This window comes from Fusarium verticillioides, chromosome 5 (genome assembly GCF_000149555.1).
Source record: "Fusarium verticillioides 7600 chromosome 5, whole genome shotgun sequence".
NCBI lineage: Eukaryota > Fungi > Ascomycota > Sordariomycetes > Hypocreales > Nectriaceae > Fusarium > Fusarium verticillioides.
The window spans coordinates 2,188,638-2,214,477 of NC_031679.1; the positions used below are offsets into that span (position 1 = coordinate 2,188,638).

Sequence of the window (25,840 nt, forward strand, 5' to 3'; positions counted from 1 at the left end):
TGCCGATGTCGATGTCTCTTCCGACCTCCCGCTCTCATCCGATTCAGGGGATCATAAATCATTCAGGGACGGAATGACTGAGGTGAAGTGGCTCCCGTCCCTTGGACAGTTCAGGAACAGGCACTGAAGACGGGCAGACCCAATGGTTTCAACTGAATACGTTACCTAGCTCGCCTCGCCCTAAAGAAGACCAGTCGAGCTGAACTCATGATCCTCCAATGGCTACACTGCCTTTTGCTCATTTTACCACACCACATTCGGGAATATGTAGAAAATGGAAATGGTACGCGCGTGTTTGGCGAAGCATGGTCACAGCCACACAGTTATTGCGTACATCCATCCAATCCTCCAGATACAGACTCCCTCGGGCTCGCGATTGCCAAGCCCGCTGACGTTGACGTTCCACTCGCTCGATTCATTTCCATTTTGTTATAGTTGAGTTGAATAATGATGATGGATCTCCTGACATCCCTTGGTTGAGTGCTCAGACCATGATCGATACGGCGTTGGTTGTTTGGTTTTTCCTACCAAGATCGATTACCAGATCGATTTTGCAAATCGAGTAATCCCGCTCAAGCAAACAGGAACCAACCTCAGGACCTTATGAAAACATGATCGTGCGCTCCAGCCCGAGGCCCATCTAGACTGCGGGCCCAAGGGCAAACTGCTGAGGCGCCCTTAAACCCAAAAGAAGAACCGGGATAATGGGCTGGACGTTGAAAGACCCCTGCTCCTCACGAGCATGTCACTATTTTATTAGTTGGCCCTTGTTTGAATGTTGGAATAACGGTCCTCAACCTCTTCGAGTCCAATTGGAACAGCTCTACCGATTGACCCACTGACTGATGCCACTAACTTAGACTCTGCATCATCCTGTTCCTTGGCTGGCTGAATTAGCTAGAAACAACTTATTTCAGCCTTTCATCATCATGATACCGGATCGGGTTTGATGTCACAGAATGTTTGCGGCGTTAAAGGGACCCTGTTGCCATGGGAGATAAAGATAGTGTCTCACCCCTACTGTCTCTGTCTCGAGTATGAAACCCTATGTAAACTACTACAGAGTGCGCACCTAGTGAATCCGTCACTCCAATTATGCCGACGGCAGCATGCCCATGTTTCACGCAAGAGGCATGTCATGCCGTAGCGCTCCAAGGTTTTTGTCTTCCACCAGTGTCTCCGTTTCTGATACAAGTGGGTAAGAAACAGAACTGGGTCAACAACAGACATGCAGTATTACCTTACAAGTAGCAATGATGACGGTTCGAACGCTACCTCCAGGGCGCAAATCAACACAAACTCAATTCCAAACAGGGAAAAGAAACATCTACGAATAACCCAGCACAATTTTGACGTTGGTAGTTCTATCTTATTGCTTTTGTATAAAATCGCTACCAGTCACAGCTCTTGGCAAGGAGAGCTGCCAGTTGCTCGAGATGGACCTTGTCAACCTCGTCAAACCCATTCAGCTCAGCGCAGTCGATGTCGATGATAGCCACCAGCTTCTTCGAACCGTCGTCCTGGGTAACCACAATAGGCACGACGATCTCACTCTTGCTGTCTCCATCACAAGCAATATGTCCCGGAAACTCCTCCACATCTCGAACTAATTGTGTCTCTTGGGTCGCTGCCGCTGCTCCGCAAACACCTTTGCCGAACTTGATGGTCTGGCAGGCAACCTTTCCCTGGAAGGGCCCCAGAATGAGTTGCGGATCTTGGGATGATTTGTCAAGCACGTAAAAACCTGTAGTTGAACACCACATGTCGTCGTTACTACTTGTGTCTGGGGCTTGGGGTTTGTGACATACCAGCCCAGTTCACATCCTTGCTCGGTGATCCCAAAGATTTATATGCGTGCCACAATAGGGAAGCAGCATTTGAAAGGTTACTATTGAACTGTTAACCATGGCCTGAACCAGCGAGCTCTCAATCTCCATACCAGACCTGTTACAAGAATGAGTTAGAGGGTAAGTCCAATAGTTCCGGCGACCGAGATAGTTTGACGAACCCAGTTACGCTGGTCGGTGATCAGGCCCTCGGCCTGCCAGAGCACTTGCTCATAGGCGTCCTCTTTTGTTATGCCGTCGGCAAAGTTTGATGCATCAGCATGAACCTGCAAGAGCAAAATCAGTTAACCATGTGTCTATGCTTGACTAATAAATATGGACTGTGAACAAACCATCTTGCCGGTTGGGACTCTCAGATAACTTCCTCACCACGGGATACTACAGATCAATGCAGCTTTCAGGGGATTCAATAGCATAGATGAATATGTTCTAGAAGAAATTTCGAAGTTGGTAATCAGAAACTTGGTGGAGTTTACGGGACTTGATCGCTAGGATGAAATTGATACACCCCGCTAAAATGTGCGTGTCGTTTTAGCGGCTTTGGTGCTAGCAATTAGACTAAACCAACAAAATCGCAGTTCGATAATAAGCCGCAAATGTCACATATTCCCATGTCTAATACGTTCTGTAGCTATGTACCCAGATATAAACTTGATGAATAAACCCAGGATATAGTTACAGTTATATCTGGGGCGGGACGCCAACTGGAAGACATCAAACAATCTCAGTTCCATTAGATCTGGTAGCTGATAGGCCCAGTAGTCAGGTAATAACAGGTAGGTATATTGGATGGCGAAGCTGAAGTTGCAATAATTAGGTAGGTAGGCATTACGACTATGGTGGCTGGTTCAAACTCTCCGACAATACAGCGTCTGCCGATCCTTTGTCTTATAGACTCTGATCGCACTCTTCAACTTTCTCAAGGCTGCACTCGAGCCATGCTTCTCAAAAAAGCCGGATTTTCCCTTACAGTGGCAAATTTTACTCCAAGTTCAATACTGTGTGACACTTGCTTCAGGATAGTCCAATTGTTGAGCCGGGGAAGATGATCCCAAAGTAACCCATAAGTGTAAATCGTGTGTGAAAGTCATTTACTGATCGTTGTTTTTCATGCTATGAGAATTATTTTTGGTTGAGAATTTATCGTAAAGTATTTAGGTTGTGTGAATTGAAATACACAAAAGCTGCACTCATGGGACAAAGGGACACAATTTTAAGACAGAGATATAGGGGACAAGAGCCAAATTGAAGTCTATGGAGCATACAATACCATGACAAGATTGCTATGGATGCATTCCCAACTTTAGGCTGGCCAATGAAAAACTGCAGGCGGATTGTCTTTTTTGATAATGGTTCCTGAAAATCGATCGGACCATAACGTTAAGGGAAGAAAGCCAAATTCGCCGACGTCAAATAACAGCCTGGCCAATGACGCAGTGCATTTTGGAATTTCCGACTCTTGGCCGTCAGGGCCCATCCCCAGCACACCTAGACTTGTCTCAACCACAAACTCCTTGAACATGAGCTCTCGAGCAACATGGCGACTCTGTGGGCGTAGTCAGAACACACGCCATTGGCCACTCCTGGCGACAGTATCCTCTACACAATCGCCAGCTTTGCTACGGATACAGTCACGTCCCATCCACAATGACGGTCCAAAGAGCTTGAATCCGCTGGTCAACCCACCCGATGTCACGCGACCACCACCGCTGACGCTGCCTCGACGCCGAGACTTTGAGTCGCCGATAAAATACTACTTCGAGCTGGGAAAGGGATATCTAAAATTCTACAAAGGGGGCATAAAAAATGTCTGGACGAGCCGACGTCTCCTCCGCGAGAAGCTTCAGCGAACTCCAGTCGATGACCGGCCATCGATATTTAGACCGCACTATGTCCCAAAGACGTTTTCCAGAGCAGACTGGGTTCTTCTCTGGAGGGTACGGCATGATATGATCAGACTTCCTCTGTTCGGGCTTATGTTGATTGTCATTGGGGAATTCACTGTCCTGGTTGTTGCCTACGTCGACAGTGTAGTGCCGTACCCTTGCAGGATACCAACGCAGATCTTCACGGCGCTTGAAAAGGCTGAGCAACGTCGCAAGGCTGCTTTCGATGAGTTGGAAGCGAGACATCCTAATGGTGTCCTTAGCCCGCGCGTCACCCAGGCAATTGCTCGGTCTCACGTCCTCAAGAGCTTGCATCTAAGCGGTGCAATCTGGGACCGTCTAGGCTTCCTACCACCAGGAATGTGGCAGGCCAAGGGACGATATCGTATGGCGTATCTAGAGGGTGATGACAGAAATATCGTCGAAGATGGTGGACCCATGGGACTGCACTACGAGGAACTCAGAATTGCATGCGCAGAACGAGGCATTGACACACTCGGGAAAAGCGAGACTGAGTTGCGGGGGTGGCTCGGCGACTGGCTGCGTCTGACAGCCTCCGACGATATCGATGAAAGGAGGCGACGCATGGCAGTGTTGTTCCTGACCAGGTATGTGCACCTTATGAGTATACGTCCGTCTTCACTAAGCACGACTAACACTGGAACCAGACCAGAGAATTGGCCTCAGCATAGAGATTTTGGCGTGCCTGAATGGCAACTATGAAATGTAATGTAGCATATGAAGTTAGGAACAATACAAAGGACCAAAGGGAGCAGTCAATTGATGTTGTCGCGTGTAAATATTAACTACTTGACCATACGCTTTTGAGTGACTGGTCCCAGCTGTTTGGAACGACTTGGTTTGAAATCGCCAACAGTATCTTGGCTGGTGGGTTAGTAGCCAAGTCGACAATGCGCCCATAGAGTATATGTATTAAGGGAAAAGGACTATATGGATCTGTACCTACCTGTATACGGAGTAAGAATGAATCTCAAGTATCATTCTAAAAAGCATGTCATAATAAGCTGGACCTTGGCTTCCTGTCCATGACATGTCAGCCTCATAACCCACGCACGTACGGAGTATTTGAGCCACAGATGGAGTCTAGGTTCCGAGTTGGTCGGCTGTAACATGGCTGATCAATGGCTTGGATAGTTGGCGAAAAGCACGTGGTCAACTTCTGCCGACGACTGACTCGGCCATTGAGTGTTTCGGAGCTACCCCCGCGTACTCCGGATACTGTATACCTAGTCTAAACCGATTGTGTGAAGCAGTTTGTGGGGGAGAAGAGAAGACAGACATGTGGATGATCTCATGGCAGATCCGCCGAGGTTCACGTCACATGCAATGGATCCAAATACCTACTGCTATCACTTTAACGTTGCAGCGCGCCCCCGGCCTCTTTGCAACTTCAATCCATCCACGACTATCTGTCGCATTTAAAAACCTCGCTCGATTCCCATACGATTTCCTCGCTTTCCTTTCTTCCTGGCTACTATTTTCTTGTGTCTTTTTCATCCGTCAATCTCCTGTAAATCTGTCCAACCCTTTAATCGCAGCCATGTCTCTCAAGAACGGTACGTCAGAAAAAGCCACCCCATCAAGATCAGCCTTTCGGGAACACAAGCTTCCCCAATTCCTCGTCTTGAAACCCATAGGAAACTGACTGCAAGCCATAGACAAGTTTCCCGCCTCAGCCGCCTTCGACGCCATCCAAGCGGCCATCAACGCCAGTGATGCCGATCGCAAGGATGCCATCAAGCAGGGCAACGGCGTCTACGCCTTCACCCTCAAGAACGCGAGCGGCGATGAGGCCAGCTGGCACATCGACCTCAAGGAAACCGGCAAGGTCGGAACTGGCACCGGCGCAAAGCCTGATGGTACGTCGCGACTCTAACGCGCTCCAGCGCTGTCGGAACATACATGACTGACTGAGATGCCTCCAGTCACACTCATCCTCTCCGAGGAGAACTTTGGCAAGCTTGTCGCTGGCAAGGCCAACGCTCAGCGTCTCTTCATGGGCGGCAAGCTCAAGATTAAGGGCAACGTCATGAAGGCGACCAAGCTTGACCCTGTGCTTAAGAAGGCCCAGGACAAGGCCAAGCTGTAGTTTAGGCGTGCTTTTCTGACGTCTGGATAGCATTTTTGTTTATTTTTGTATGATATCAACTTGCTTGTCACTAATCGCTCCGTACCACCCGGATGCGAACGTATAGAGGAGTATTTGCGTCAAGGTCAATCTATCATTTTATACTGTGAGACAGCCCGTATATATGTCCTCAATTGTCCAGATAGCTCAGCGGAAAATGTCTCATTCTGAGTCCATGTACTAAACGAGACCGGTCGCTCTTTGAAGCTCACACCGAGCCTGTTCACGTACTTCACGAACAATCTCACCCGTAGGCTGGACCTTATTGATAAGCCCGACGCCAGTTCCCCTGCTCATGTTAGTTTAAACATAATTTACAAGACACGGACTACTCACGCCCAGGTATTAACGAGATAGCGAGCCTCCTCCTCTGAGTAGTCCTCTTTGAGCCTCCGTTGACATTCTTCCAAGCTTGCTCCCGCGAGGAACCTCTCATGGATAGGGCCAACGATGGCACGTCCGTCGTAGAGGGGCCCCCAAAGAGGACTGTTGACTATCCTGTCATGGAACGTGGACCTAAATCATATCAATCATCGGTTCATTCTCTAGGGCAGAGTATAACCATACTTGAAAGTTGACACGCCACCATCCACAGCCTCAAGGACTTTCCTCTTTCGTATCTCGGGATAGTTTGATTCGGGCGCAATAGTGAACTGCAAATTAGCCTAATAGGTAACACGAGCCGTTCCAGCTTTCACTTACTTTTGTCCCCATAACAACACCCTCGGCACCTATATCTCATCAGTCTGTCTTTGTAAACCATGGTGTCAACTTATGGTACTCACCCAGAGCCAATGCTCCAGCAACACCCCGCCCATCAGCAATACCTCCTGCAGCCACGATGCTTATTGGTCTGCCAGGAAACTCTCTATCCAGCATATCTCTGACTTCAGGAACCAGGCTCACAATGCCGGATCCTTGACGAAACTGGTGGCCTCCAGCATCTACACCCTGAGTCACGAGTACATCGGCACCGTCTTGGACTGCCTCTCGCGCTGCAGCAACATTTCCAACCTGGACAAACACAATCGGAGGATGACTCAGAGCCTTTAGGCTAGGGATTATCTTGCTATGAGGCCTAAGGTCTCCATCTGGGGCAAACAACCATATTGCAGCAGGACGATACTTGGCTATAAGAGGCAGAGCCGTCTCCTCAAAGTAGCTCAAGGAGCTATGACTTGTTATGAAGCTAGCCCCGACACGGAGTGGCCCATCAAAAGGCTGGTCGACTCCCAGAAGTTCCCGGACTTCATCAAAGTGGCCAATAAGTCTATTGATGTGCTCCGAGTTTGGTTCAATGTATGCCAACGAGGGGAGGAATCCTGTCGTTGAATGTCAGGCCAGCTTGGGATGGTTTGAGGCACATATTTTGGGGTGAGAATACCAAGGCCGCCAGCTTTTGTGACCTCCACCGCCATGAGAGGCGTAGCAATGCCGAGCATGGGCGCATTGCTGATGAGGGGACTCTTCGCCCAAGGGAAACGGTTGAGAAGCTGTGAAGAGCTCATTTCGACAATCCGATATGCTGCTGTAAACTCGAGCTTTAAGATTCGACTGCAACTGGGTCATGTACAAGGAGCGGTCCAGCTGCAAGTCATCTTTTGCAGAAAACCGAGATGTAACCTCGGCTGAGCTGATTTGTAAGACGCCGTGAGTTAATATTGTTCGATCTCTCTGTTGTTACGCACATGCATACAAAAATAATTAGACTCAGCTGGGATTTAATCATTTCTTATGAGCAATAATGTCCCAATTTGTGAGTACGGCCATCGCGTGTATTGTCGCCATGGTCAAGTCAAGTCAAGTTAGTACTTAAAACCGCTCTACAACCTCAGGTGGTTTGTTGTTGAGAATCACATCAATCTCCTCCAAAATCTCTGGAGTCAACTTTCTGACAGCAGCCACAGCTCTGACGTTCTCATACACCTGCTCAGGACTGCTAGCGCCCGTTATAGCAGAGCTGGCATTCTTATTGCTTAGTACCCAGGCCAAGGCGAGTTGGCTCTGTTTGAGACCAAGTCTATCCGCGATAGGCTTCAGTTGGTTGACCTGCTCAATAATCGCCGTCCAGGTATCTTTCCCTGTTTGCTTCCAGAAACCATTAACCCATTTGATCTCTTCGTTGGCGAAGCGAGAGTCACCAGGAATGCCGTCATTGTATTTTCCAGACAGGATGCCTTGGCGCATAGGTGAGAATACAGTCAGACCAAGGCCAACTTCACGATACAAGTGGACATATTCCTGCACTACCTTGACTCGATCCAGCATGTTGTAAGCGGGTTGCTCCATAATTGGGCCTATCAGACCCAGTTTGTCTGCATATCGCCACGCCTGTGCGATCTCATCGGCATTCCACATCGAAGTTCCCCAATAGAAGGCCTGTCAGCCAAGTCAGTCAGTCAGTCTGATGCAGCCAGCCATCACAGGTGAAATGGTCGGTTGATCTTTAATGTGATTGAACGCACGAACGATCTCTTCCATGGGCGTTCGACGATTAGGCCTGTGTGCATAAATGAGAGCGACATACTCGAGATCCAACCGCTTGAGAGCACCATTAATCCCCTCGACAATGTGTTTTCTCGAAAGTCCCTTGTTGTTGACGAGGTTGTCTCCAAATGCTCCTCCCCAGTAGAGCTATACGGGGTTTCTTAGCATCATTACATGATGAACCATGCATCTATGGCACAAGTGCGGTGGGTTACCTTGGTAGAGACCACCAGGTCATTTCGTTTCCAACCGAACTTCTTGATAGCCTCGCCCATGACAATCTCGGATTCACCATTGGAGTATTCTTCGGTACAGTCAAAGAAGTTGACACCGCAGTCATAGGCGGCCTTCATGCATTCAAATGTACGTTCTGTAGAGCTAGTCAGTTGATGTCTCCTTGAGTCTGTCCCTTTGAATACTAACCTTTATCAATGTGGCCACCATATGTCAGCCATCCTCCGAGGGAGATTGCAGACACCTGAAGACCTGAGCGGCCCAGGAAGCGGTACTCCATCTCGGGGATGTCTTCTGGCTTAGCCATTGCCGTAATATATAGTGATAGTGTTGCAGTTTTCTGTTTCAGCGTAAGCCCATCTTGCGTCTTTGGTAGGATTTAGAGCTTTTTGTCATATCATCAGTAATCAAGCTACAACCCTCTTTGGTAGACCGATACTACCGACTGTCCTTCCTATTTCTGACAGCTGTCACACGCGGGGCACCATTTGCCATGATTTCTTCTTGATGGTTGATTGTGAACTCAATTTCATAGAGTCGGAGCCAATACCTCGAAGCATGCGACAACAAACAACACAGGCACAGCATTTACTCGACAATCGACACCACTGATGGGATAATCTCATCCTTTTAACAATACGTAACTATATTAGCTCCTCATGACGTTGAACGTCGCTGTTGTCTCATGTCAATCAACTAGCCAATACTCACCCTGGTTACCCTATACCACTGAAGCGACACCTCGCATTATCACGACGGCAATAGACATCCTTTGCTACTGATATCGGTAGCCGAAATTTGACCCAGTGGCTTGGGCATTAGCATAGAACGGAGTTTATTACATCCGAAATACGGGGTCTAGAACCTGATGCCAGACCAGACGTTATTTCGTGAAACCCAGCTCTTACACGACAAGTTAAGAACTCCAACTAAACTTCATGTGTTAACTGGGCAATACTGCAAACCGACTACAGTGGTGTCACACCCATGGTCAAGCTTTGATTCGATGGTAGTGATCGATGAGACAAATGATACAGCTTATGGCATACGGATGCCTGAAGCACACCCAAAGTGACAACTAAAATCAGGGAAATAAAGCTTTGAACTGGCAAGAATGTACAAATTTACCGTGTTCGAGATTATCATTGGCCGATCTTGAGCTGAAAGTACGAATGACAGTGAACATCTAACTTCTAATTGGACCAAACTGAATTTATACATGTACCTATTGTTAGTGCTAGGTTGGTATTTCGGAGATTTCGCAGGGAAGAGGAAACCAAATCTCCGAGTGACGAGTGACACGCCTGTTTCTGGCAGACAGAAGAAGACAATAATTAGATCGTTTGAAACAGGGAACATCACTGATGACGAAGTTCTCTAATTTCAAAACCCAGGTTGTGTATTCTGAGTGGAATGCCAACGCCATACCTAGGACCTAGTTCGGCACTCAAACTATCGTAGGCATGAAGTAGTGACTGACGTCGTGACACTGACCAGGCAACGGCTTCAAGAGGCGAACCCAGCCTCAACCACGTAACACGATGTGGTTCATACATACTTCACTCTCTACTGAGCGCCCAAGGGGCCGTTGAATGAGCTTGGTGTGGCGAAGATTTACGCGTGCAGCGATTGTGTGCTGGCAACTGTGGCGAGTGTTGACTCGTAAGAAACCTGCGATTACTGAAAATTTACGGATACAGCTGACAGACTATGGACACAACAGATCGATAGCGCAGCAAGGGACACACGACACAGGAGAAAAGGGAGGTGGATGCATGTTGAGATCCGAGTTGATGAGGACAAGCCGACAGGGCATAACAAGGGAAGAATTAGAGCCGCTTCTAGCGGGGACTCCTAGTCAAGATATCTCTTTTTTAGGCCAGTTGCTCTGTTGGGACTGGGGTAGCTTAGCAAACTTGCATTATGTATTTTGCTGTGACTTATTGGATATTTAGTCTCAGGATTGAGACCTTGCTCGAGAATCACATGGTGGAACATGGACACAAATGCCCAGAACACCAATTCTCAGCAGAAGACCACAAAAATACATTCATACAGAGTCTATTGCTTCGTATACGATAAATGAAGTGAGGCAAAATAAGACTGGAAATAAGGATTGGGAATTTGGACCGGGTGGATGGGCAACGGAACTATTCCACCATGAGCCAAGTGCCATGAGCCAGTCTTGTGATAGACGGGCGCTAGCAACGTCTGAACTCTTGGTGTGGCTTGTTGTTTCCCGTCGTGGATGCATGCTTTTCTTCAAAGTGTACTCCGTACACTAGCAATATCCTTTGGCAGGGAGAACAGTCGAATGAATCGCTAGGCTGGACTGTAATAGCAGGAGAGAAGAATCTCAAACAAACGAACAGACCCGAAGTTTGAACCTTGATATCCACCAGGTAGGCACATAGTCGAGGCTGTCGGATCTTGCGGTCAAGGGCATTCATTCGTAGAAGCGCGGCATTTTGATGCGTTGCAACGACGAGTCTTGCCTTGTGTTGTACATACACGAAATAGTGCCAAACACACCCGCAGAAGCACATGTCCATATGTACGCATACACAAGGATACACAAGCAGGACAAGCTCCCCATGCACAAGTCGTCGATCTATTTGCTCTCTGGCCATGCTCGAAATTGGACTTCGTTTATTGACCAGCTGCAGGGTCTTGAGTGACAACGGCCAGAAGCAGTTTCTCGCCGACAAGAACCTTGAATCTCAACATCCAAACCCATGTCGATAAAATCACAGACCAGATGATGGGCAGCCAATGTTAAAGCAGGGTACCAGGCAATACCTGACCAGAGGCTGGGAAATTGCTCTTGGGCCAAGGTAGAGTTTTGTACCCCGGCTCTGCCGTTGGGGCATCCCGAGTACCCACTGTCTAGTGGCCAGCGCCGAGTCAAGTCCTTTCATTCATTCTGCTGTAAGAGCACAGACGGACGCCCGGAGCGGTAGGGAGTTGGACGGGACGAATGTTGTGATTAGTTCACATCGAAAGACTTTTGTTGTTGCAAGAGCGGACGGACGGTCTAAATGATTCGGTGACCAGTCCTCAGGACATCCGGATAATCTCTATCAAGGCCTCATTGAAGCATCTGCTTCTGAAGCGAAGACGCATGAGCTTGAACAACCAAGGTAGGTTACTCACCGTCAACTTGACGTCGACGGCTGCGTGTCACTCCCATTGCCATTGTGCAGGTGATGTATTTAAGGCACTCGCTGGCAATAAACTTTTCATGCCTATTGTCTCTTGACCTGCGACTCGAGGTAGGATTGGTTACGACTATTGTTGCTTTTTCATGCTTGGGACCGAAACAATACCATTCATTGACTCAAGGGAAGGGAACTAGAGCTGCAAGAGAGGCTCACGGGAAGGGTTAAGAGAGAATCTAAACTCGAGTTGATTTAGACAACTTTTAAATCAAACCCTGCACAGTGCTACTATTGAAGAGTTTAAGGATAATACCTCCATATTCTACGGAGTACTCTATGAAGCTTGAGTTTTGTATGGGCTGGAGCCCAGACGATGCTCACAGTGCTGAACCTTGAGCCTTAAAAACAACGGACACTCCTTACCTACTGAATCCGGCTGGTCTTGGTCTGGCCTAGACCCTCTGGAAGTCGGGGCTGGCAGCCAAATTGATTGTCGACTCCTGGTTGGCGTATGCTTTCAGGCCCCTTCGCTTGTTTCTGTAGCGTTTCCCATGCCTGTGGCTGGGGGCCGGGGGCTCCCTAGCAGTGGAGTTGTCGCTGATTTCTTTGAGGTGAGGTGCCTGGGCTAGCCTGGCTTGGGCTTCTCGTTGGCTCAAGTCAGGTCAGGTCAGGTCCGCGCTTGGGGGGCCCGGGGGCAGGTGCTTCTCTCTCCCTCCCCGTCCCAGTCCCATCTCTTGCTTCTCTTTCCCCTTTCCCAAACTTGATCTCCCCATCAACGTTACCGACGTCGCCTTCGATCTCTCTTGGGGCTTTCCCCTTCGACCGCCTTTACTTTCGACTCGAATCGATCGCCTCTGAGCTGCCTGATTCTATTCTTTTTTGGCATCTCTTCTTTTAATTGAGGTGAGTCAATTTGATTTTGACTTCGATTTGCTGGAAGTGGTCTGTTCAGCGTTGTTGTGGTCCCTCCGACAAGGAGACAGCTCCCGAGCCGTGGATATCGGGTTGGCTGCAGCGTCTTGTTGTGTGCAGCAAGTTGCCAATTCTTTCTGGCCAAACCGTTGCATTTCAATCTCTCAGCATACTTGGGACAGCATGCAGCGCTTGACAGCTACGTCGCCTCATTTCTTATACATTGCGTCTAAAAGGATCTTCTCGGCGGCGCCTTTAAGGGGCTCTACTGCGGCTGGCGGCTGTGCCCTTGGACTGGAGGTGCCTATGTTACCGCGCCTCCAATCAACATCCCAGTACCATGCCAACAGGACAGCCCAACTCTGCCAATTCATCGCCTCATCCTTCAGTCGTCCAACCGCAAGCAGCGCCACAGCTTCCGTTTCTTTTCCTTCTTCATACACTCGCGTGCATGCTGCATCGCCATCATCAGTTTCATCAAAACTAACCGCTGCCTCGCGCACATTCTTAGGCATCGTTTTATTGCGCCAGTTTCGACATTAAGTACGAGTTACGCCTTTATCCTACGACCAACCCTCCGGCATCTGTTTCGATATATTGCCGCGGTGGTCCTCTGACCGCCTTCGCCGCCTAAATGGCTTCGTCATCATCCAACGTGGTCGGTGTTCACTACCGAGTTGGCAAGAAGATTGGAGAGGGATCTTTTGGTGTAATTTTCGAAGGCACCAATTTACTCAACAATCAGCAAGTCGCTATCAAGTTTGTTAGTACAGCAGTAGCCCGGCGTTTCTGCGCTGCCATGGTGTTGGCTTTTCTGACATTGTATTAGGAACCTCGCAAGAGTGATGCCCCCCAACTGCGAGATGAGTACCGGACGTACAAGATCCTTGTGGGCTGCCGTGAGAAGACCCGTTCCCAAACAGAGCAGTTCGCATGTGCTAATACAGATTCAGCTGGTATTCCGAATGTTTACTACTTCGGCCAGGAGGGTCTCCACAACATTCTCGTGATCGACTTGCTAGGTCCTTCCCTTGAGGATCTTTTTGATCACTGTGGCCGAAGGTTCTCTATTAAGACGGTTGTCATGGTTGCCAAGCAAATGCTTTCGAGGGTTCAGACCATTCACGAGAAGAATCTCATTTACCGCGATATCAAGCCCGACAACTTCCTCATTGGCCGCCCTGGCACCAAAGCTTCCAGCGTGATCCACGTGGTTGACTTCGGCATGGCCAAGCAGTACCGTGACCCGAAGACGAAGCAACATATCCCATACCGCGAGCGAAAGTCCCTTTCTGGAACTGCACGATACATGAGTATCAACACCCATCTTGGCCGTGAGCAGTCCCGCCGAGACGATCTCGAAGCTCTTGGTCATGTCTTCCTGTACTTTCTTCGAGGTGGTCTTCCTTGGCAGGGATTGAAGGCGGCCACCAACAAGCAGAAATATGAGAAGATTGGCGAGAAGAAGCAGACAACTGCTATCAAGGATCTCTGTGAGGGTTTCCCTGAGGAATTCTCCAAGTATCTGACGTATGTCCGAAATCTGGGTTTCGAAGACACTCCTGACTACGATTACCTGCGGGAGCTCTTCACACAGGCTCTCAAGAACACTGGTGAGGTTGAGGATGGCGAGTATGACTGGATGAAGATTTCGAAGGATTCGGGAAAGGGATGGGATTCGAAGAACCACAGCGGCGCGTACCTCCACAACCCCAACGTGCGGCCTGGCCCCTCTCAGATGGAGCTGCACAGCGGCCACCGTCCCGGGAATACCACCTCTCACCAACAAGCACAAAACCTTACTGTCGGCCGTTTAAACGCCGCGCAACCCCCTCCTCCGTCTCCGATCAAGCAGATGGGCAAGCAGAGAGATCGGCCAAGCGCCCCCGGCGCCTTGTCAGCGCAGAGGGGGAGCGGGGTTGGGGGTCTTCGGGACATGGCCACACCCACTGGCTCGACCCAGGCTCAGTTCCAGAACAGTGCCCAGAACCTGCCTCAGCAGCCGAGGACGTCCCAGCAAGGCCAGGCGACTCAGGCCGCCCAGGCTAGCGGCCAACAGGCCAATCCCCAGCCCAGTGGCTTCCAGAAGTTGATGAAGACCCTATGCTGTGGTTAAGCATACTCTGGTATACGGCTAAGAATTTTCTTTGTTTCTTCATTGCTGCGGCGTTGTGCATCAGGATCTGTATTGTGTCAACAGACTCCGGTTCAAGAGGATTGCCCGATTTACTCAGAACCGGGTCGTGGTTGATGGTTGAAATGCCCAATTGAAGCTCAGTCCAGTTTATAGATGCATGAGGTGGTGGATGCATAGTAGAGCTTACCTCGACCGAGTTGGTTCGAGTCACAAACGAAGTCCATGCATCTTGGCCACCTTCAGAAGCGCACTGTTTTCGAACACGAACCCATCATCTCGGCATTATAGAGCCCTTTGGCCGCCTACGAACCGTTCTTGGGAGTCGATATACTTGCCTGACACCCCTTGGAGCGGAAGCAGATCTCGTTTGGGACTACGGCGGAGGGCACTCCTTTCTCTTACCTGACAAACCATCACGAAATATACTAAAACCACGTTTAATCTTCAGCGCAGCGCAGCAAGGCGCAAGGAGACGGTGCAGGGCAGCATTTCTGGGTTTGTCTGGGTTGTTTCTTCTCTTTTTTCTTATGACGCTATCCATAATAACTTTGTGTAATCGCTCACGAGACGAAAGCCATCATTGGTGTGCCTGATGGCACCCAGTCTTGCCTGGTGTAGATGGAGAGATCATCTAGCGTGGGGATGAGTTTGAGGTTTACAGGCTTGGTGATTTGTTGTGAAACGAAGATAGAGCACTATAGGGAGTTCTCGTTCTTTTGGCAATTTTATAATGGGAAAAGAAAAAAGGCGTCGCTATCTTTATCACAGTTCTCAGTTCCACTCTTTCGAGTATTCATTTGAGTAAACCTTATAAACATCATCATGTGCATGTAACATTACACGGCCATCTTGAATGAAAGATGACTTCCCCGCTGTGGCTTGGATGCCCAACGATCTCTTTTATCCTTTTCTTGTACGCAATCCATCAACACCCGACCCAATGAACGACAGTTGGCTCGTCCTGGACCACTGAAACCCAAGACTCAACTCGCAAACAAAAAATGATCGACCAATCACTCTAGGTGAGCTTCTGCTTGATGAAGAATGATCGAAGGTGGGAAAGCTGCCAGGTGCAGGTGATGCCAAGCACGATGAGCTGGATAATGATCCATCGAATGACACGGGCGTTTGTAGACTCGGATTGATCTCGGAACTCGGCCTCTCGTTCCTGTGCACACATAGTCAGTTTCCTGCTCTCATAAAAAACATGTTTACGGTCGCACATACACGTTGGAATACTTGCTCTCTGCGGATATCAGCGAGACGAGCATTGAGGTCCTTGACACGTGATGTGATATCCTGGATCTTTCCCTTATCGCTGCTCTCGATTTGGTTGGTCTCACCAATGACCAAGTCAAGAGTCAACTTGATGCCGCCGTTGGGGTTCTTGGCGGAGAGCCACGAAGTGCGGCCAGAGCTGGACGAAGGGGTGAAGCAGATCTTGTGGTCGCCAGCGTCGGCGGCAGAGAAGGTAAAGCGGCCAGAAGCAGCGCCGCGCTGAGAAACGACGCGGTGATCGTTGTCGAATATTTCCTGTGAGCCATTCTTAGCAAAAGTTCGAGAGACAGTGCAACATGCTTGTGGACAGCTGTCCATGAAAAACATACGTCGACGTTGATGTAGATGCTGATGCCGTCATGCTTTACCCAAGCTGATACTCGGTCATCCCACTCCTCAGCAGTGTAATGTCCAACGACAAGTGTATCCTTGGGCAACTCCTCGTAAAAACATCTGGGGGTTGTGCCGTCAATGAAGAAGTGCAACGCATTCGTAGCGGCGCTGAGCGACAGGAGAGGAAGTAGGAATTTCATGATGGCGACGGCTACAGGACTGATGTCCTTGGGGAAATCGCACGGGTCGGTTTATTGGTAGGTCCTTGAAGAGAAGTGTCGTTGATGGGAACAGAGAACGATCTGATAACGTGACAAGGTCCAATGCTTGAAGTTGTTGTAGCTGTTCCCACCTTTGACTCTGCTTCGACGTTGGCGCCCGCGAAGCTGCCACGTTCAATGATCGGCTTTAGGCCAGGGGGTGATCTAGCACTGTCACGTGCAGATAGCGCAACCCGTTCCAGATTCTGATCCTGGCAAAGGCGGCGCATCCTACCATGTAATCCCAATCAGTTACTCCGTGCTCCGAATTAATTCAAGTCAACGCCAAATTTTCAGACGCGTCAACCAACACCAGCGGTTCGATCTCCACGAAGAGCATCGATAAACAGAATACGGACCGATGAATTATTGTTAGGAGTGGACCCCGTACTTGAATTTGACGACTTTGGTGATGGAAGCTCGAGTCTAAAGGATTATTGGACCAGTTATACTTGTCCTTTCTTTCCGACAACCTATCTCCGCGAAAAACCTGCACGATGACCTCTTCCGACGTCCGTGATGTGCTGAATCTGGGTGATGGCGTATCAGGTCCGAGGCCGAGCAAGAAGCAAAAGATTGCTGCACCAAGGCCAAACTTGAAGGGTTTGGCTCGTGAGGTACACAATCTGGGGGGCGATAACCCCATTGCTATTGTCCCTGAAGTCACACATTTCAAGAAGCGACGCTTTGCAAGTCGCAAACCTGCAGCGAGATGGGAGATGCGATCGTTCAAAAACTCGGCGCGTACGGATTCGGATTTCACTTTGCGGCACTGGAGGAGGAAGGATGAGAAGCAAGATGGTAGCGACGTATCACTGGAACAGACGAGCCAAGGAGAACAGCCACAACTATTCAGAGATGGAACAGAGGACTCTGCGTTTGCAAAATACAACGTGCAGGTCTCAGTCCCGCAGTATAGCGAAGGCCAGTACCAGCAGTCATTACAACACAATGACTGGACCAAGGAGGAAACGGATTACCTGCTAGAGTTGGCGCGCGACTTTGACCTTCGATGGCCTCTAATCTGGGACCGCTACGAATGGAATCCTCCCGCGACGAACGGAGAGGCTGACGTCGATGGTGACGAGAGCAAGGCCATCGTTCCAGCAACAAGGCCACGTTCTCTGGAAGACCTCAAAGCAAGATACTACGAAGTCGCCTCCAAGATGATGGCAGCGCAAAAGCCTGTGCAGTATATGACACAGCCCGAATTTTCTTTGCATGAACTCATGGCGCATTTTAATCCACAGCAAGAGAAGTTAAGAAAGGAGTTTGCGCTCAACGCATTGACCCGGTCGCGCGAAGAAGCTCGTGAAGAGGAATCGCTCTTGCTGGAGATTAAGCGTATTCTGGCACGTAGTGAGCGGTTCAATGAAGAGCGTCGCGAGTTATATAATCGTCTCGATTATCCTCGGGCGGACACTGATATCAACGCCTTCAAATCTTCTGCTGGCTTGCAGAACCTTCTTCAAAACCTAATGACTGCCGACAAGTCCAAGAAGCGCAAGTCGTTGATGCCTGGCGATGGTACCAGCCCTTCTGGCACCGCACCACCGCAAACGGCGGCTACTGCATCTACCGCAGCAACCGCCGCCGCCGCAGCGCAAGAAGCTGGGAGGCGGGAAAGCACAGCTGCATCCACAGGGCCTCGCGATTCAACTGGACCTGCGGCTACACCGACAGCCTCGAACAACAAAAAGGGTCAACAACAGCAACAACAGGAGCGCCGTAAGCTTTCGACACAGGAGGAGCTATTATACGGCGTGACACATCATGATCGATTAGGCTCTGGACCGACTTTCCGAACTGAGAGAATCAACAAACTGTTCTCGCACAAGTCTAATCAGCAACAGAACCGCATCACAAATGTTCTCAACGAACTGGACGTGCCTAACAAACTTGCCATGCCCACCGCGGCTACGACACATCAGTACGAACAGCTCCTTGCAGCTGTCAATAGTCTGCTTGATGCCCGCAAGGTATCGGACAAGCTTGATGCCGAGATCAAAGTTGAACAGGCCAAAAAAGCAGAACGGCAAAAGGCTATGGCTCCCCCTGAATCTGATTCCACCGTCGAAAAGGACAAAGCAGGCCAGGAAACAGGGGCCGGCATCAACTCAGAGGCAGGAGATGCTACTGGAGCGACGGCCGGGAAAGCAGATGGCGACGTCACATCTGCACCCGGAGATGCAAACAAGGATGCCTCAGAAACGACAGTCCCTGCTATTGAGGCCTCGGACGCCTCGAGCAAAGAAACAGAACTGCTCAATGAAAACGACAAGGACGGGCGTCCTGGTAGCAGCGGTGCCGCGCACAAGAGAAGTGCCAGCGTTCTGAGTAGTGTCAGCGATAAGAGCAATAAAAGACAGAAGAAGTAGGGCAATGTACATGTATCCTCGAAGTACCACGGTACATGACTCTACGCGCCAGTGACTTGCTGCAGGCAACGTTCCTGCAGGAATACAGGCATCTCTGCACCGACCTGATGGCTAGATCTGCCAGGGCCGGCAGTTGTTGGTTCGAGATATGTCAAAGCATGGACAAGGGCTCCAGCGAGACAGGGTTGCACCTAATTTTGGATGTGTACCTGAGATGGGAGATGTCTACAGGCCAGGACGTTATACAAACCATCTCTTTAACATACTTTTGCTGTGCTGTAGCGCCGCCTGTGGAGCCAAGCTGTGTGACTGTTCAAGACATTGCATAACCCATAACCCAGATGTGCACCTTTTGAGGAAGAACCTGGGATGTGGGCATATGGGCGTCTCGGCCACGTGGGGGAGGAATGATATTGCATCTGCACATTGTGTTTGCAAACAAGTGCTTCGAAGGAAGGACTTGAAACGGCCAGGGATCCGCGCCATTAAAGCATACCGCGAGGGATACAATGGGCGCTAGGAAACATGATAAACAATAGGAATGAGGTTGTGTTGAAGAACATGCAGCTCATCGGCGGCTACAGTGAGGCTGCATCCTAATTTAGCAACATGTTCCTATTATTATAACTCTAGCTCCCTGGACAGCGACCCGTGTCCCTGGTAAAAGACGACCCCTAGGGCAGACACGATACATGAACGACCAGGGCGTGTAGGCCATCCAATGCCTTGGGCCCGTATGACTTACATACGACTTGCTTACTGCCGACCCTCGACTTGCCTAAACGGGCCCAGGAGCGCCAATCGAGTGGCTCAGATCGACTGAGATAGTGCTGCCGCTCCTCTGCAACCTGGCTCTTTGGCGCCGGAGACAAGTGGATGTTGATGTTGATGATGGGGTGTGTTTTTGGAAAAGGAGAGTGTGCATGGCCTCTAGATCACAGGAACCTCGTCGAGCAAGGGCCAGCGCTTGCGAAAGATGAAGTCATCTCGAGCGAGACGTCCAGTGTTATACATACTTGCATGCTGCATGTTGTGGTCGGGCGTCTATGGTCCAAGAATAGACTCAACTCGTGGCATCCCGACATGCAGGTGTAATGATTCGCATCAAAATATCTGATCTAAGATTAGATTGACCCCTGTTAAGCACCAAGATCTTGGTGATTCTGGAAAGCAGCGAAATAGGATGCGACGCGAGGCCGGCGCTTAGCTGGCGGCTAGCTGTGGACGTATGAAGCATTATTGGATACTGAGCACGTGGGGTTGGCATAGAATCGCTGCCGATGTATTTTTAGATGAAACAAGTGTTGTATAATCAGAAATTCACTTGTCGGCATATATTAAATGGTTCATGACTTGCTTCATGGTGTTGAGGCTCTTTGAGTGACGTCTTGAGCATCCACCTTCACAACACATGATTGGCTGTTGTAATATGCCGGTTCCTCATGGTGCAGCCTGTCGTGGGAGCAGGGTCTCCGATAAGTACTGAAGACCCAGGCAATTTGAACATATAATTCAGGTATTATAGGGCTAATTTACGTGCCTCTACACATGATGGCGCTGGAACACGCCCAGGCATCAAGACGAGAAGAGACAAGACCAAACAAACATCAGCGTTAGTCTGAGGGTGGCCTCGACGTCCTATTGAATGTTGTCTCCTTTCTCTATGCCTTTCCAGCAGGGATATATCGATGCATTGGGACAAGAGGCGAGAACAGCAGTGCGTGCTATTCAGTGCGCTACCGGCCAACATCATGCATCTCACATCATATGCGCCGCCGCGGCGTGATGCTACAAAGGACAGCGCAGAAGGCAGTATTCGGTGCACGATAGTGGCAGAGTGGCATATTTCAAGATAAGACTTCATAGAGGCCACATCCGATCCAACAAACCCATCGCTAACAAACCATTCAAGGCTATCCATGGACTTGGCAAAGCATTACGTGAAAGAAGGGGTTGGCTTCCGCCTTGTTGGTCTTCCGGGATCTCATAGTATGCCGTTGACTGCTTGCGGCTTGGCTCCGACACGTACGCACAATCACGCCACGCTTGATCATGATAGTTACTTCAATTGCACATCTTCCGCGGACGCCGGCGGTACATACCCTCGAGGACGTTTGTGTCAAAATAACAAAGCGCCTAAGCACAGGTCTTGAATCCAACAGCCAGGGTCGGGTTTCCTAAATCCTGACTCGAGCTCAGAAGTAATGTCTTCCTCGGGCAGTGTTGAGTGTTGATGGACTAGGATGCAACTCGGCAGTCAACTACACTTCGGCAGCCTTCAGAACCACATTGGCAACGAGAACAGCCCCAGCGCTCGCTATGTTCCGGGCTGGTTACATAAAAGAAAGGGAAAAAAGCTAACATGCCGTAAAACATGCAATGATCGCCAACAATGCTATCTTCCCAGTCACAGGTTGAGCATGCCTATCATATTACCCGCAGGGGTAGTATTCGGACCCGCTGACGGAGTTATTTTTGCCATGCAATGGATGGATGCTCCTTTGGCTTTATCGTGCCGATCAACCACTAAACCTCCGGCCTGCTCTGCCCATGGATCAGATTGGATGACGGATGAATCACCTCGAAACTGTTTCGCATCATTAGAGAAACTTGGCGACAATGTGACCTGGAGTGAACACCTTGCTGATTGCCCGAGGTTTGCCAAAACCCCTTGTCAATGGGATGAAGTAGGTGAGTGAGTGGAATACGATGCCAGAATCAGCCCTCCACTTCCCCGCGCTTTCATTTCGAAAGTTGCAGCACCGCTGTTGTGAGGTCGCAACCAACACGGCGGTGTGCCTAGGAGAAGACAGAGTGCAGTAATATAGAGCTGGCTATTACCTGCTTGGCCATGGGTTTGGAGATAGAGGCGCTAAAATTCCATCATTCCGTTCTTGGGGCATTAGCTGTCTGCTGTGACAATTTTAGTCACGACGGGCCAGCCCCTTGTCTTCAATAATGAGCCAATCACAGGTAGGAACCGGCTTGTTTCCATCACAGTGAACAAGGAATAGCTGATAGCGTCCCTACCCAGCCATTGGCGGCACAGGAGTCAAAACGCACAATAGGTGAGTTAGATACTGCAGCTAGATTGAGGCGTGGCAAGCACTGATTTAGATCTGGCCCCAAGCGAAATGTGATGCATGCACCGAAAGGTCAGGCAGGGAGTTTAGCATTGTTGGTCAATGATGTTCTGCTGGCGGAGAGCAACAAAGACAAGAATAGGAACATCGGCAATCGATGAGCCAATCAAATTCTTCAAGTCTGGGGCATCATGCCGTTAACCATGACGTGAAATGTGACCAGGCATTCGAACTCAACTAACGGGGCGCAGATATTGAAATGTGACAGAGCCCAGGGCCCATGCTGGCTCACTAGCTGAGACTGAGGATGCTCTCCAAGAATGGGCTGTTTTGAGGGATGTATGCCGGTGCCCTTTTGCGCTTAAGATATTTTTGGTGCTGCTTCAGTTGGGCCACTCATCGCTGACAGAATACGGGCGTGCAAGATCCAGCTGAGCAACTCTCTTGGACATTCAGGAAAGGGCCCCAGTATCTCTAATAGGGTTATGAGTGTTGGATGAGGCCGCCAAACAAGGGTGACCTCCTGCCTCCCCACACAAATGTATCAACTGTAGAAGTGATTTGAGCTAGACGCAGGACCAGCTTCAATTATGCCAGGAACGGACTGGGATATGATACTGGCATACCCCATAGCACATACGTACGCCCGAGCTGTCATTGCGCGCCTCAGTAAGTAGATTATGTCATATAGAAAGCTCAATGTCCTGTCTGGCTCTCGCATGTCATTCCCAAGCATCAATCGGCTCACACGGGTTGAGGGTGTCCAAAGTCTGTCCGGTGAATTGGAGACTGGGCTAGGTCCTGGCACAGCCGCGGACGGCGGCGATTGTCCGCACGAGACAGGTCTTAGCGTGTTAGACGCGGCGTTAATGGCTCTGTCTCGCCTAAGGTGCCTGGACAGCCACATCCTTGTAAATGCCCTGATCTGGTTCCCGATAGAAGCTGCTCATTGGTCCTTGGGGCGAGGAGGCGCACAGTCCCGACACCACATCCGCCGACATGCGGTGGACGGTAGGATAAAGATTTGTGGTTGGCTCGGGAGACACAGTTCGCTTTTCGAAGCCGGTGTTGTTCAAAGTCCAGCCATGTGTACAGAGAAAGGCCTCTCTGATCTCTCGCCAAGTGAAAGTGGCCGAGAGAGAGGACAAACAGGCCCGTAATGAGATTCAGGAGACTGGAAAGCCGTGGTATAGCGACAAACTTGACTACATTACGGATACATATTACAGTTAACTACTGGACCCTGTGGACTGAAGCTGAAGTTCAGTTGGACGACAAGTGGAGTAGCATCTGGTGTGGTTGCCAGTGCCGCGGCAAGAGCGAACGGGGCGCCGATTTTCTCCACCCAACCAACCGTATACCGCAAGGAAGGGGCCCGTTAGGTTAAGTTTTTGAGGCTAACTCCAAGGGTACTAGCGCTTTTTCCCAGTTAGGTTGGCAGTTCGTCGTCGTTTTGAGACTGTACGAGAAAAGCAGGTGCCAGTTCCTCCTATCATATAGGCAATTTGTATACTATTACTTAGAAGTTCGCAAAAGGTTAACTTACCTTGTGCCCTGGAGTTGAGCTTTAGTGGGAGTACGGTAGAATCAACCAAGGTAGAGAGAGAAGGAATATCATACCAAGCTCGACGAGGAGAAATGTCTTACGATTATTTTAAGTAAATAAATAAATATATAACGAGGATGCTTACATCAACGTCCAGGCGCAATATGCATACGGAGTACATCTCAGAAAGGTATCTATCATATATGGCTTCATCAGCAATTCTACGTTTCCCCAGAAGAGTATGTACTCGAAGGCATGGCACTCATAGGGATCCATGGATATCTGATACAATAGAACTCGTCAAGAAAGCGAGATTACATCAGAGGATAATCAATGATATGCGCTAAAGGATAGCTCCTGTAGGCACGAAGGATTTAGGAAGACAGCCAACAGCTCTAGTTTGCTCGGTTAGGCTTGTTTGGAGAGTCGCGCGACTAGGTTGGCGTCAGTTACAGGATTACAGGAGTCCAACACGAAGTTTTATCTTGCCAGGCTTGTATGCATCCCTCCCTAGCCTGGGTAGGTATTTATTTCTCTCTGGAGTTGATCTCTTTGGAGGCATACAAGGGTCGCCCATTGGATCCGGGAGTATTACCCCAAGGGCGATCCTGGTGCGGGTACTGTACACGCTTGGGGCTGTTGCCGCGTAGGAGGCATCTGACTGGACTGCTATTATCGAGTGAGGTGAAGTGCTTCTGTCAGAGATCGGCCGGCAGCGGATGGTATTCCTTGTTTTAAACCCAAGGTCTGGGGTTTGGCGGCGGCGCCGACAGTGTTATGGGTGGTGATGAGGATAATGGAGCAGGAAGAAAAGCTTGCGAAAGGCACATCTCGAGGTGGAGTGCCATGCCAAGAAGCGTAAATTTACCTAGGTGATTGATGTGCAGTGGCAGTGGATGGGTGCTCGCGACACAGTCTTCTGAGTGCTATCATTGTCGCGCGTGAGATAGACGAGATGACTCAGATAATTGAAACGACCAACAAACTAACTACCTTACCTCCCTAAGGAACGGTAATTACTAAATTGCCATATCCTAGAAGTTAATTCGGGCATAACTCTAGTCTCTCAGAACGACCTGGATAGATTCAAATTTAAAGTCATTCCATTTGTAGCATGCTCTTGACTTTATCTCGTCTAATGCGCTTAAACGAATCGGCATTGCTTGTGTTTATGCTACTCTAGAGGTACGATATTGCGAAGTTCGCTTTTCAAAGCCGCCCAACCTGAAGAAAGACCGCGGCAGAGCAACGCGCGGTGCGGTCCTCGATCCGCACCCGAGGGTGTCTGGCTAAACACACACCGCACTAAGCGTGGAGGAGCCTGTTAGCGGCCCTTGTCACTTCTCGACTCTACCTTACCTAAGGTAAGTGGTCTCTGGGCGGTCGAGGGCGGCGCCGTCGTCACCCAGCCAGTCGCGCGGCCCATGGCGACAGTTGAAAAGCGCCCAGTGAAAGTGTGAGCGCGCCAGAAGGATCAATAGTGCGAGAGGAATGCAGCGCGAGAGTCGAGTTGCAGATGAAAGGGCGGACTCTGAGGATGCTGAACGCTCTGCATACCTGCAGGCGATACGCCAACGCAAGCGACAATACCAGTTGCAGTGAAGAATGAAACAGGAAGTGCAAGTAGTTGATCGGAAAGCACGGTGGTATTTCAGGGCGGAGAGATTCCGTACTCAGGACCTTAATTGTGCGTGTTGGTTGATATGGATGATGAATGGATGGATGAACAGACAGGTACAGAGTACGGGTCTGTCTCATCCAGGGTTATGGCTGGAGATGGGTTTCCAACATTTGGATCCATCACAAAAAACTCCTTCTGATTCTGGGCGATGGAGGCATTAATTGATTTACTAGGAGGATCGTCCTCGACCGGGTAGTGACGTGATATGCCCGATCAAAATCGGGGATGGACAGCATTGCGTAGGTATCGGGCTGACTTCGAGGTTGACAATGAGGTTGAGGTTGCTCAGACCCTTTGAGGCGAGCAGAGCCATCCCTCCGCGACCAACTCAGACCGACCGACCAGGGTACGCACTTTACCGTACTCTGCAGTTCCGGCGCAGGTACCTTTGGGGCCGTAGGTACTTGAGGTCTTGTAGACGAGGTACCCGATGCCGACCGCACCCAGTAGGCGAGTGACGCCGTAAGAAGC

The 25,840-nt window shown here is 49.8% G+C and overlaps 11 protein-coding genes across 13 annotated transcripts; 4 read left to right on the forward strand and 7 right to left on the reverse strand.

Moving 5' to 3' along the window:
• Positions 1-1,313: 1,313 nt before the first annotated feature.
• Positions 1,314-2,324, reverse strand: FVEG_02712 (GAF protein). Its single transcript, XM_018890156.1, has 5 exons — positions 2,180-2,324; positions 2,009-2,113; positions 1,940-1,944; positions 1,809-1,888; positions 1,314-1,744 (listed from the first exon to the last, which is right to left on the reverse strand). The coding sequence occupies exons 1-5, from the start codon at positions 2,180-2,182 to the stop codon at positions 1,392-1,394; spliced, it is 546 nt and encodes a 181-aa protein (XP_018746434.1). The 5' UTR covers positions 2,183-2,324; the 3' UTR covers positions 1,314-1,391.
• Positions 2,325-3,244: 920 nt separating this feature from the next.
• Positions 3,245-4,754, forward strand: FVEG_02711 (hypothetical protein). The gene is made up of 2 exons (XM_018890155.1): positions 3,245-4,341; positions 4,402-4,754. Exons 1-2 carry the CDS (start codon positions 3,368-3,370, stop codon positions 4,454-4,456), a joined length of 1,029 nt encoding a protein of 342 aa, XP_018746433.1. The 5' UTR covers positions 3,245-3,367; the 3' UTR covers positions 4,457-4,754.
• Positions 4,755-4,974: 220 nt separating this feature from the next.
• On the forward strand, positions 4,975-6,174 carry FVEG_02710 (hypothetical protein). Its single transcript, XM_018890154.1, has 3 exons — positions 4,975-5,310; positions 5,413-5,613; positions 5,680-6,174. Exons 1-3 carry the CDS (start codon positions 5,034-5,036, stop codon positions 5,841-5,843), a joined length of 642 nt encoding a protein of 213 aa, XP_018746432.1. The 5' UTR covers positions 4,975-5,033; the 3' UTR covers positions 5,844-6,174.
• Positions 5,848-7,523, reverse strand: FVEG_02709 (hypothetical protein). Of its 2 annotated transcripts, XM_018890152.1 has the most exons (6): positions 7,267-7,523; positions 6,668-7,204; positions 6,585-6,613; positions 6,450-6,535; positions 6,219-6,398; positions 5,848-6,171 (listed from the first exon to the last, which is right to left on the reverse strand). In XM_018890152.1, exons 1-6 carry the CDS (start codon positions 7,388-7,390, stop codon positions 6,063-6,065), a joined length of 1,065 nt encoding a protein of 354 aa, XP_018746430.1. In that variant the 5' UTR covers positions 7,391-7,523; the 3' UTR covers positions 5,848-6,062. The 2 variants fall into 2 exon arrangements, with proteins under 2 accessions (XP_018746430.1, XP_018746431.1); XM_018890153.1 differs by having other exon boundaries at positions 5,848-6,398.
• A 6-nt stretch (positions 7,524-7,529) lies between these two features.
• Positions 7,530-8,983, reverse strand: FVEG_02708 (hypothetical protein). 2 transcript variants are annotated; one of them, XM_018890151.1, is made up of 4 exons: positions 8,793-8,983; positions 8,585-8,739; positions 8,410-8,516; positions 7,530-8,261 (listed from the first exon to the last, which is right to left on the reverse strand). In XM_018890151.1, the coding sequence occupies exon 4, from the start codon at positions 8,238-8,240 to the stop codon at positions 7,695-7,697; it is 546 nt and encodes a 181-aa protein (XP_018746429.1). In that variant the 5' UTR covers positions 8,241-8,261; positions 8,410-8,516; positions 8,585-8,739; positions 8,793-8,983; the 3' UTR covers positions 7,530-7,694. The 2 variants fall into 2 exon arrangements, with proteins under 2 accessions (XP_018746429.1, XP_018746428.1); XM_018890150.1 differs by having other exon boundaries at positions 8,410-8,739.
• A 3,329-nt stretch (positions 8,984-12,312) lies between these two features.
• FVEG_02707 (CK1/CK1/CK1-G protein kinase) lies at positions 12,313-15,721 on the forward strand. Its single transcript, XM_018890149.1, has 4 exons — positions 12,313-12,664; positions 13,185-13,436; positions 13,503-13,572; positions 13,627-15,721. Exons 2-4 carry the CDS (start codon positions 13,308-13,310, stop codon positions 14,787-14,789), a joined length of 1,362 nt encoding a protein of 453 aa, XP_018746427.1. The 5' UTR covers positions 12,313-12,664; positions 13,185-13,307; the 3' UTR covers positions 14,790-15,721.
• FVEG_02706 (hypothetical protein) lies at positions 15,311-16,808 on the reverse strand. The gene is made up of 3 exons (XM_018890148.1): positions 16,418-16,808; positions 16,038-16,343; positions 15,311-15,978 (listed from the first exon to the last, which is right to left on the reverse strand). The coding sequence occupies exons 1-3, from the start codon at positions 16,619-16,621 to the stop codon at positions 15,829-15,831; spliced, it is 660 nt and encodes a 219-aa protein (XP_018746426.1). The 5' UTR covers positions 16,622-16,808; the 3' UTR covers positions 15,311-15,828.
• A 103-nt stretch (positions 16,809-16,911) lies between these two features.
• On the forward strand, positions 16,912-20,460 carry FVEG_02705 (SWR1-complex protein 4). The gene has a single exon (XM_018890147.1). The coding sequence runs from the start codon at positions 17,179-17,181 to the stop codon at positions 19,057-19,059; it is 1,881 nt and encodes a 626-aa protein (XP_018746425.1). The 5' UTR covers positions 16,912-17,178; the 3' UTR covers positions 19,060-20,460.
• Positions 20,461-20,474: 14 nt separating this feature from the next.
• Positions 20,475-21,943, reverse strand: FVEG_15122 (hypothetical protein). Its single transcript, XM_018904226.1, has 2 exons — positions 21,699-21,943; positions 20,475-21,646 (listed from the first exon to the last, which is right to left on the reverse strand). The coding sequence occupies exon 2, from the start codon at positions 20,978-20,980 to the stop codon at positions 20,579-20,581; it is 402 nt and encodes a 133-aa protein (XP_018746424.1). The 5' UTR covers positions 20,981-21,646; positions 21,699-21,943; the 3' UTR covers positions 20,475-20,578.
• A 660-nt stretch (positions 21,944-22,603) lies between these two features.
• On the reverse strand, positions 22,604-23,091 carry FVEG_15121 (hypothetical protein). Its single transcript, XM_018904225.1, has one exon. It carries the CDS (start codon positions 23,047-23,049, stop codon positions 22,687-22,689), a length of 363 nt encoding a protein of 120 aa, XP_018746423.1. The 5' UTR covers positions 23,050-23,091; the 3' UTR covers positions 22,604-22,686.
• Positions 23,092-24,116: 1,025 nt separating this feature from the next.
• On the reverse strand, positions 24,117-25,638 carry FVEG_15120 (hypothetical protein). Its single transcript, XM_018904224.1, has 2 exons — positions 25,048-25,638; positions 24,117-24,993 (listed from the first exon to the last, which is right to left on the reverse strand). The coding sequence occupies exon 1, from the start codon at positions 25,444-25,446 to the stop codon at positions 25,090-25,092; it is 357 nt and encodes a 118-aa protein (XP_018746422.1). The 5' UTR covers positions 25,447-25,638; the 3' UTR covers positions 24,117-24,993; positions 25,048-25,089.
• Between the last annotated feature and the right edge of the window lie 202 nt (positions 25,639-25,840).

What these genes read in the sequence shown, in the direction of transcription:
- FVEG_02712 (XM_018890156.1), bottom strand. An exon ending in CAAGGATGTGAACTGGGCTG is followed by an intron (nt 1,745 to 1,808) that starts GTATGTCACAAA and finishes GTTCAACTACAG; the next exon opens with GTTTTTACGTGCTTGACAAA.
- FVEG_02709 (XM_018890152.1), bottom strand. Translation starts at nt 7,390, where the DNA reads ATGAGCTCTTCACAGCTTCTCAACCGTTTCCCTTGGGCGAAGAGTCCC. An exon ending in GTGTTGTTATGGGGACAAAA is followed by an intron (nt 6,536 to 6,584) that starts GTAAGTGAAAGC and finishes GCTAATTTGCAG; the next exon opens with TTCACTATTGCGCCCGAATC. An exon ending in GGTGGCGTGTCAACTTTCAA is followed by an intron (nt 6,399 to 6,449) that starts GTATGGTTATAC and finishes GATATGATTTAG; the next exon opens with GTCCACGTTCCATGACAGGA.
- FVEG_15121 (XM_018904225.1), bottom strand. Translation starts at nt 23,049, where the DNA reads ATGTGGCTGTCCAGGCACCTTAGGCGAGACAGAGCCATTAACGCCGCG.
- FVEG_02710 (XM_018890154.1), top strand. Translation starts at nt 5,034, where the DNA reads ATGTGGATGATCTCATGGCAGATCCGCCGAGGTTCACGTCACATGCAA. An exon ending in AGCCATGTCTCTCAAGAACG is followed by an intron (nt 5,311 to 5,412) that starts GTACGTCAGAAA and finishes TGCAAGCCATAG; the next exon opens with ACAAGTTTCCCGCCTCAGCC. An exon ending in CACCGGCGCAAAGCCTGATG is followed by an intron (nt 5,614 to 5,679) that starts GTACGTCGCGAC and finishes AGATGCCTCCAG; the next exon opens with TCACACTCATCCTCTCCGAG.
- FVEG_02708 (XM_018890151.1), bottom strand. Translation starts at nt 8,240, where the DNA reads ATGTGGAATGCCGATGAGATCGCACAGGCGTGGCGATATGCAGACAAA.
- FVEG_15120 (XM_018904224.1), bottom strand. Translation starts at nt 25,446, where the DNA reads ATGAGACAGACCCGTACTCTGTACCTGTCTGTTCATCCATCCATTCAT.
- FVEG_15122 (XM_018904226.1), bottom strand. Translation starts at nt 20,980, where the DNA reads ATGGATAGCCTTGAATGGTTTGTTAGCGATGGGTTTGTTGGATCGGAT.
- FVEG_02711 (XM_018890155.1), top strand. Translation starts at nt 3,368, where the DNA reads ATGAGCTCTCGAGCAACATGGCGACTCTGTGGGCGTAGTCAGAACACA. An exon ending in GCAGTGTTGTTCCTGACCAG is followed by an intron (nt 4,342 to 4,401) that starts GTATGTGCACCT and finishes CACTGGAACCAG; the next exon opens with ACCAGAGAATTGGCCTCAGC.
- FVEG_02706 (XM_018890148.1), bottom strand. Translation starts at nt 16,621, where the DNA reads ATGAAATTCCTACTTCCTCTCCTGTCGCTCAGCGCCGCTACGAATGCG. An exon ending in GCATCTACATCAACGTCGAC is followed by an intron (nt 16,344 to 16,417) that starts GTATGTTTTTCA and finishes AATGGCTCACAG; the next exon opens with GAAATATTCGACAACGATCA. An exon ending in GAGAGCAAGTATTCCAACGT is followed by an intron (nt 15,979 to 16,037) that starts GTATGTGCGACC and finishes ATGTGTGCACAG; the next exon opens with GAACGAGAGGCCGAGTTCCG.
- FVEG_02705 (XM_018890147.1), top strand. Translation starts at nt 17,179, where the DNA reads ATGACCTCTTCCGACGTCCGTGATGTGCTGAATCTGGGTGATGGCGTA.
- FVEG_02707 (XM_018890149.1), top strand. Translation starts at nt 13,308, where the DNA reads ATGGCTTCGTCATCATCCAACGTGGTCGGTGTTCACTACCGAGTTGGC. An exon ending in AGCAAGTCGCTATCAAGTTT is followed by an intron (nt 13,437 to 13,502) that starts GTTAGTACAGCA and finishes ACATTGTATTAG; the next exon opens with GAACCTCGCAAGAGTGATGC. An exon ending in CAAGATCCTTGTGGGCTGCC is followed by an intron (nt 13,573 to 13,626) that starts GTGAGAAGACCC and finishes ATACAGATTCAG; the next exon opens with CTGGTATTCCGAATGTTTAC.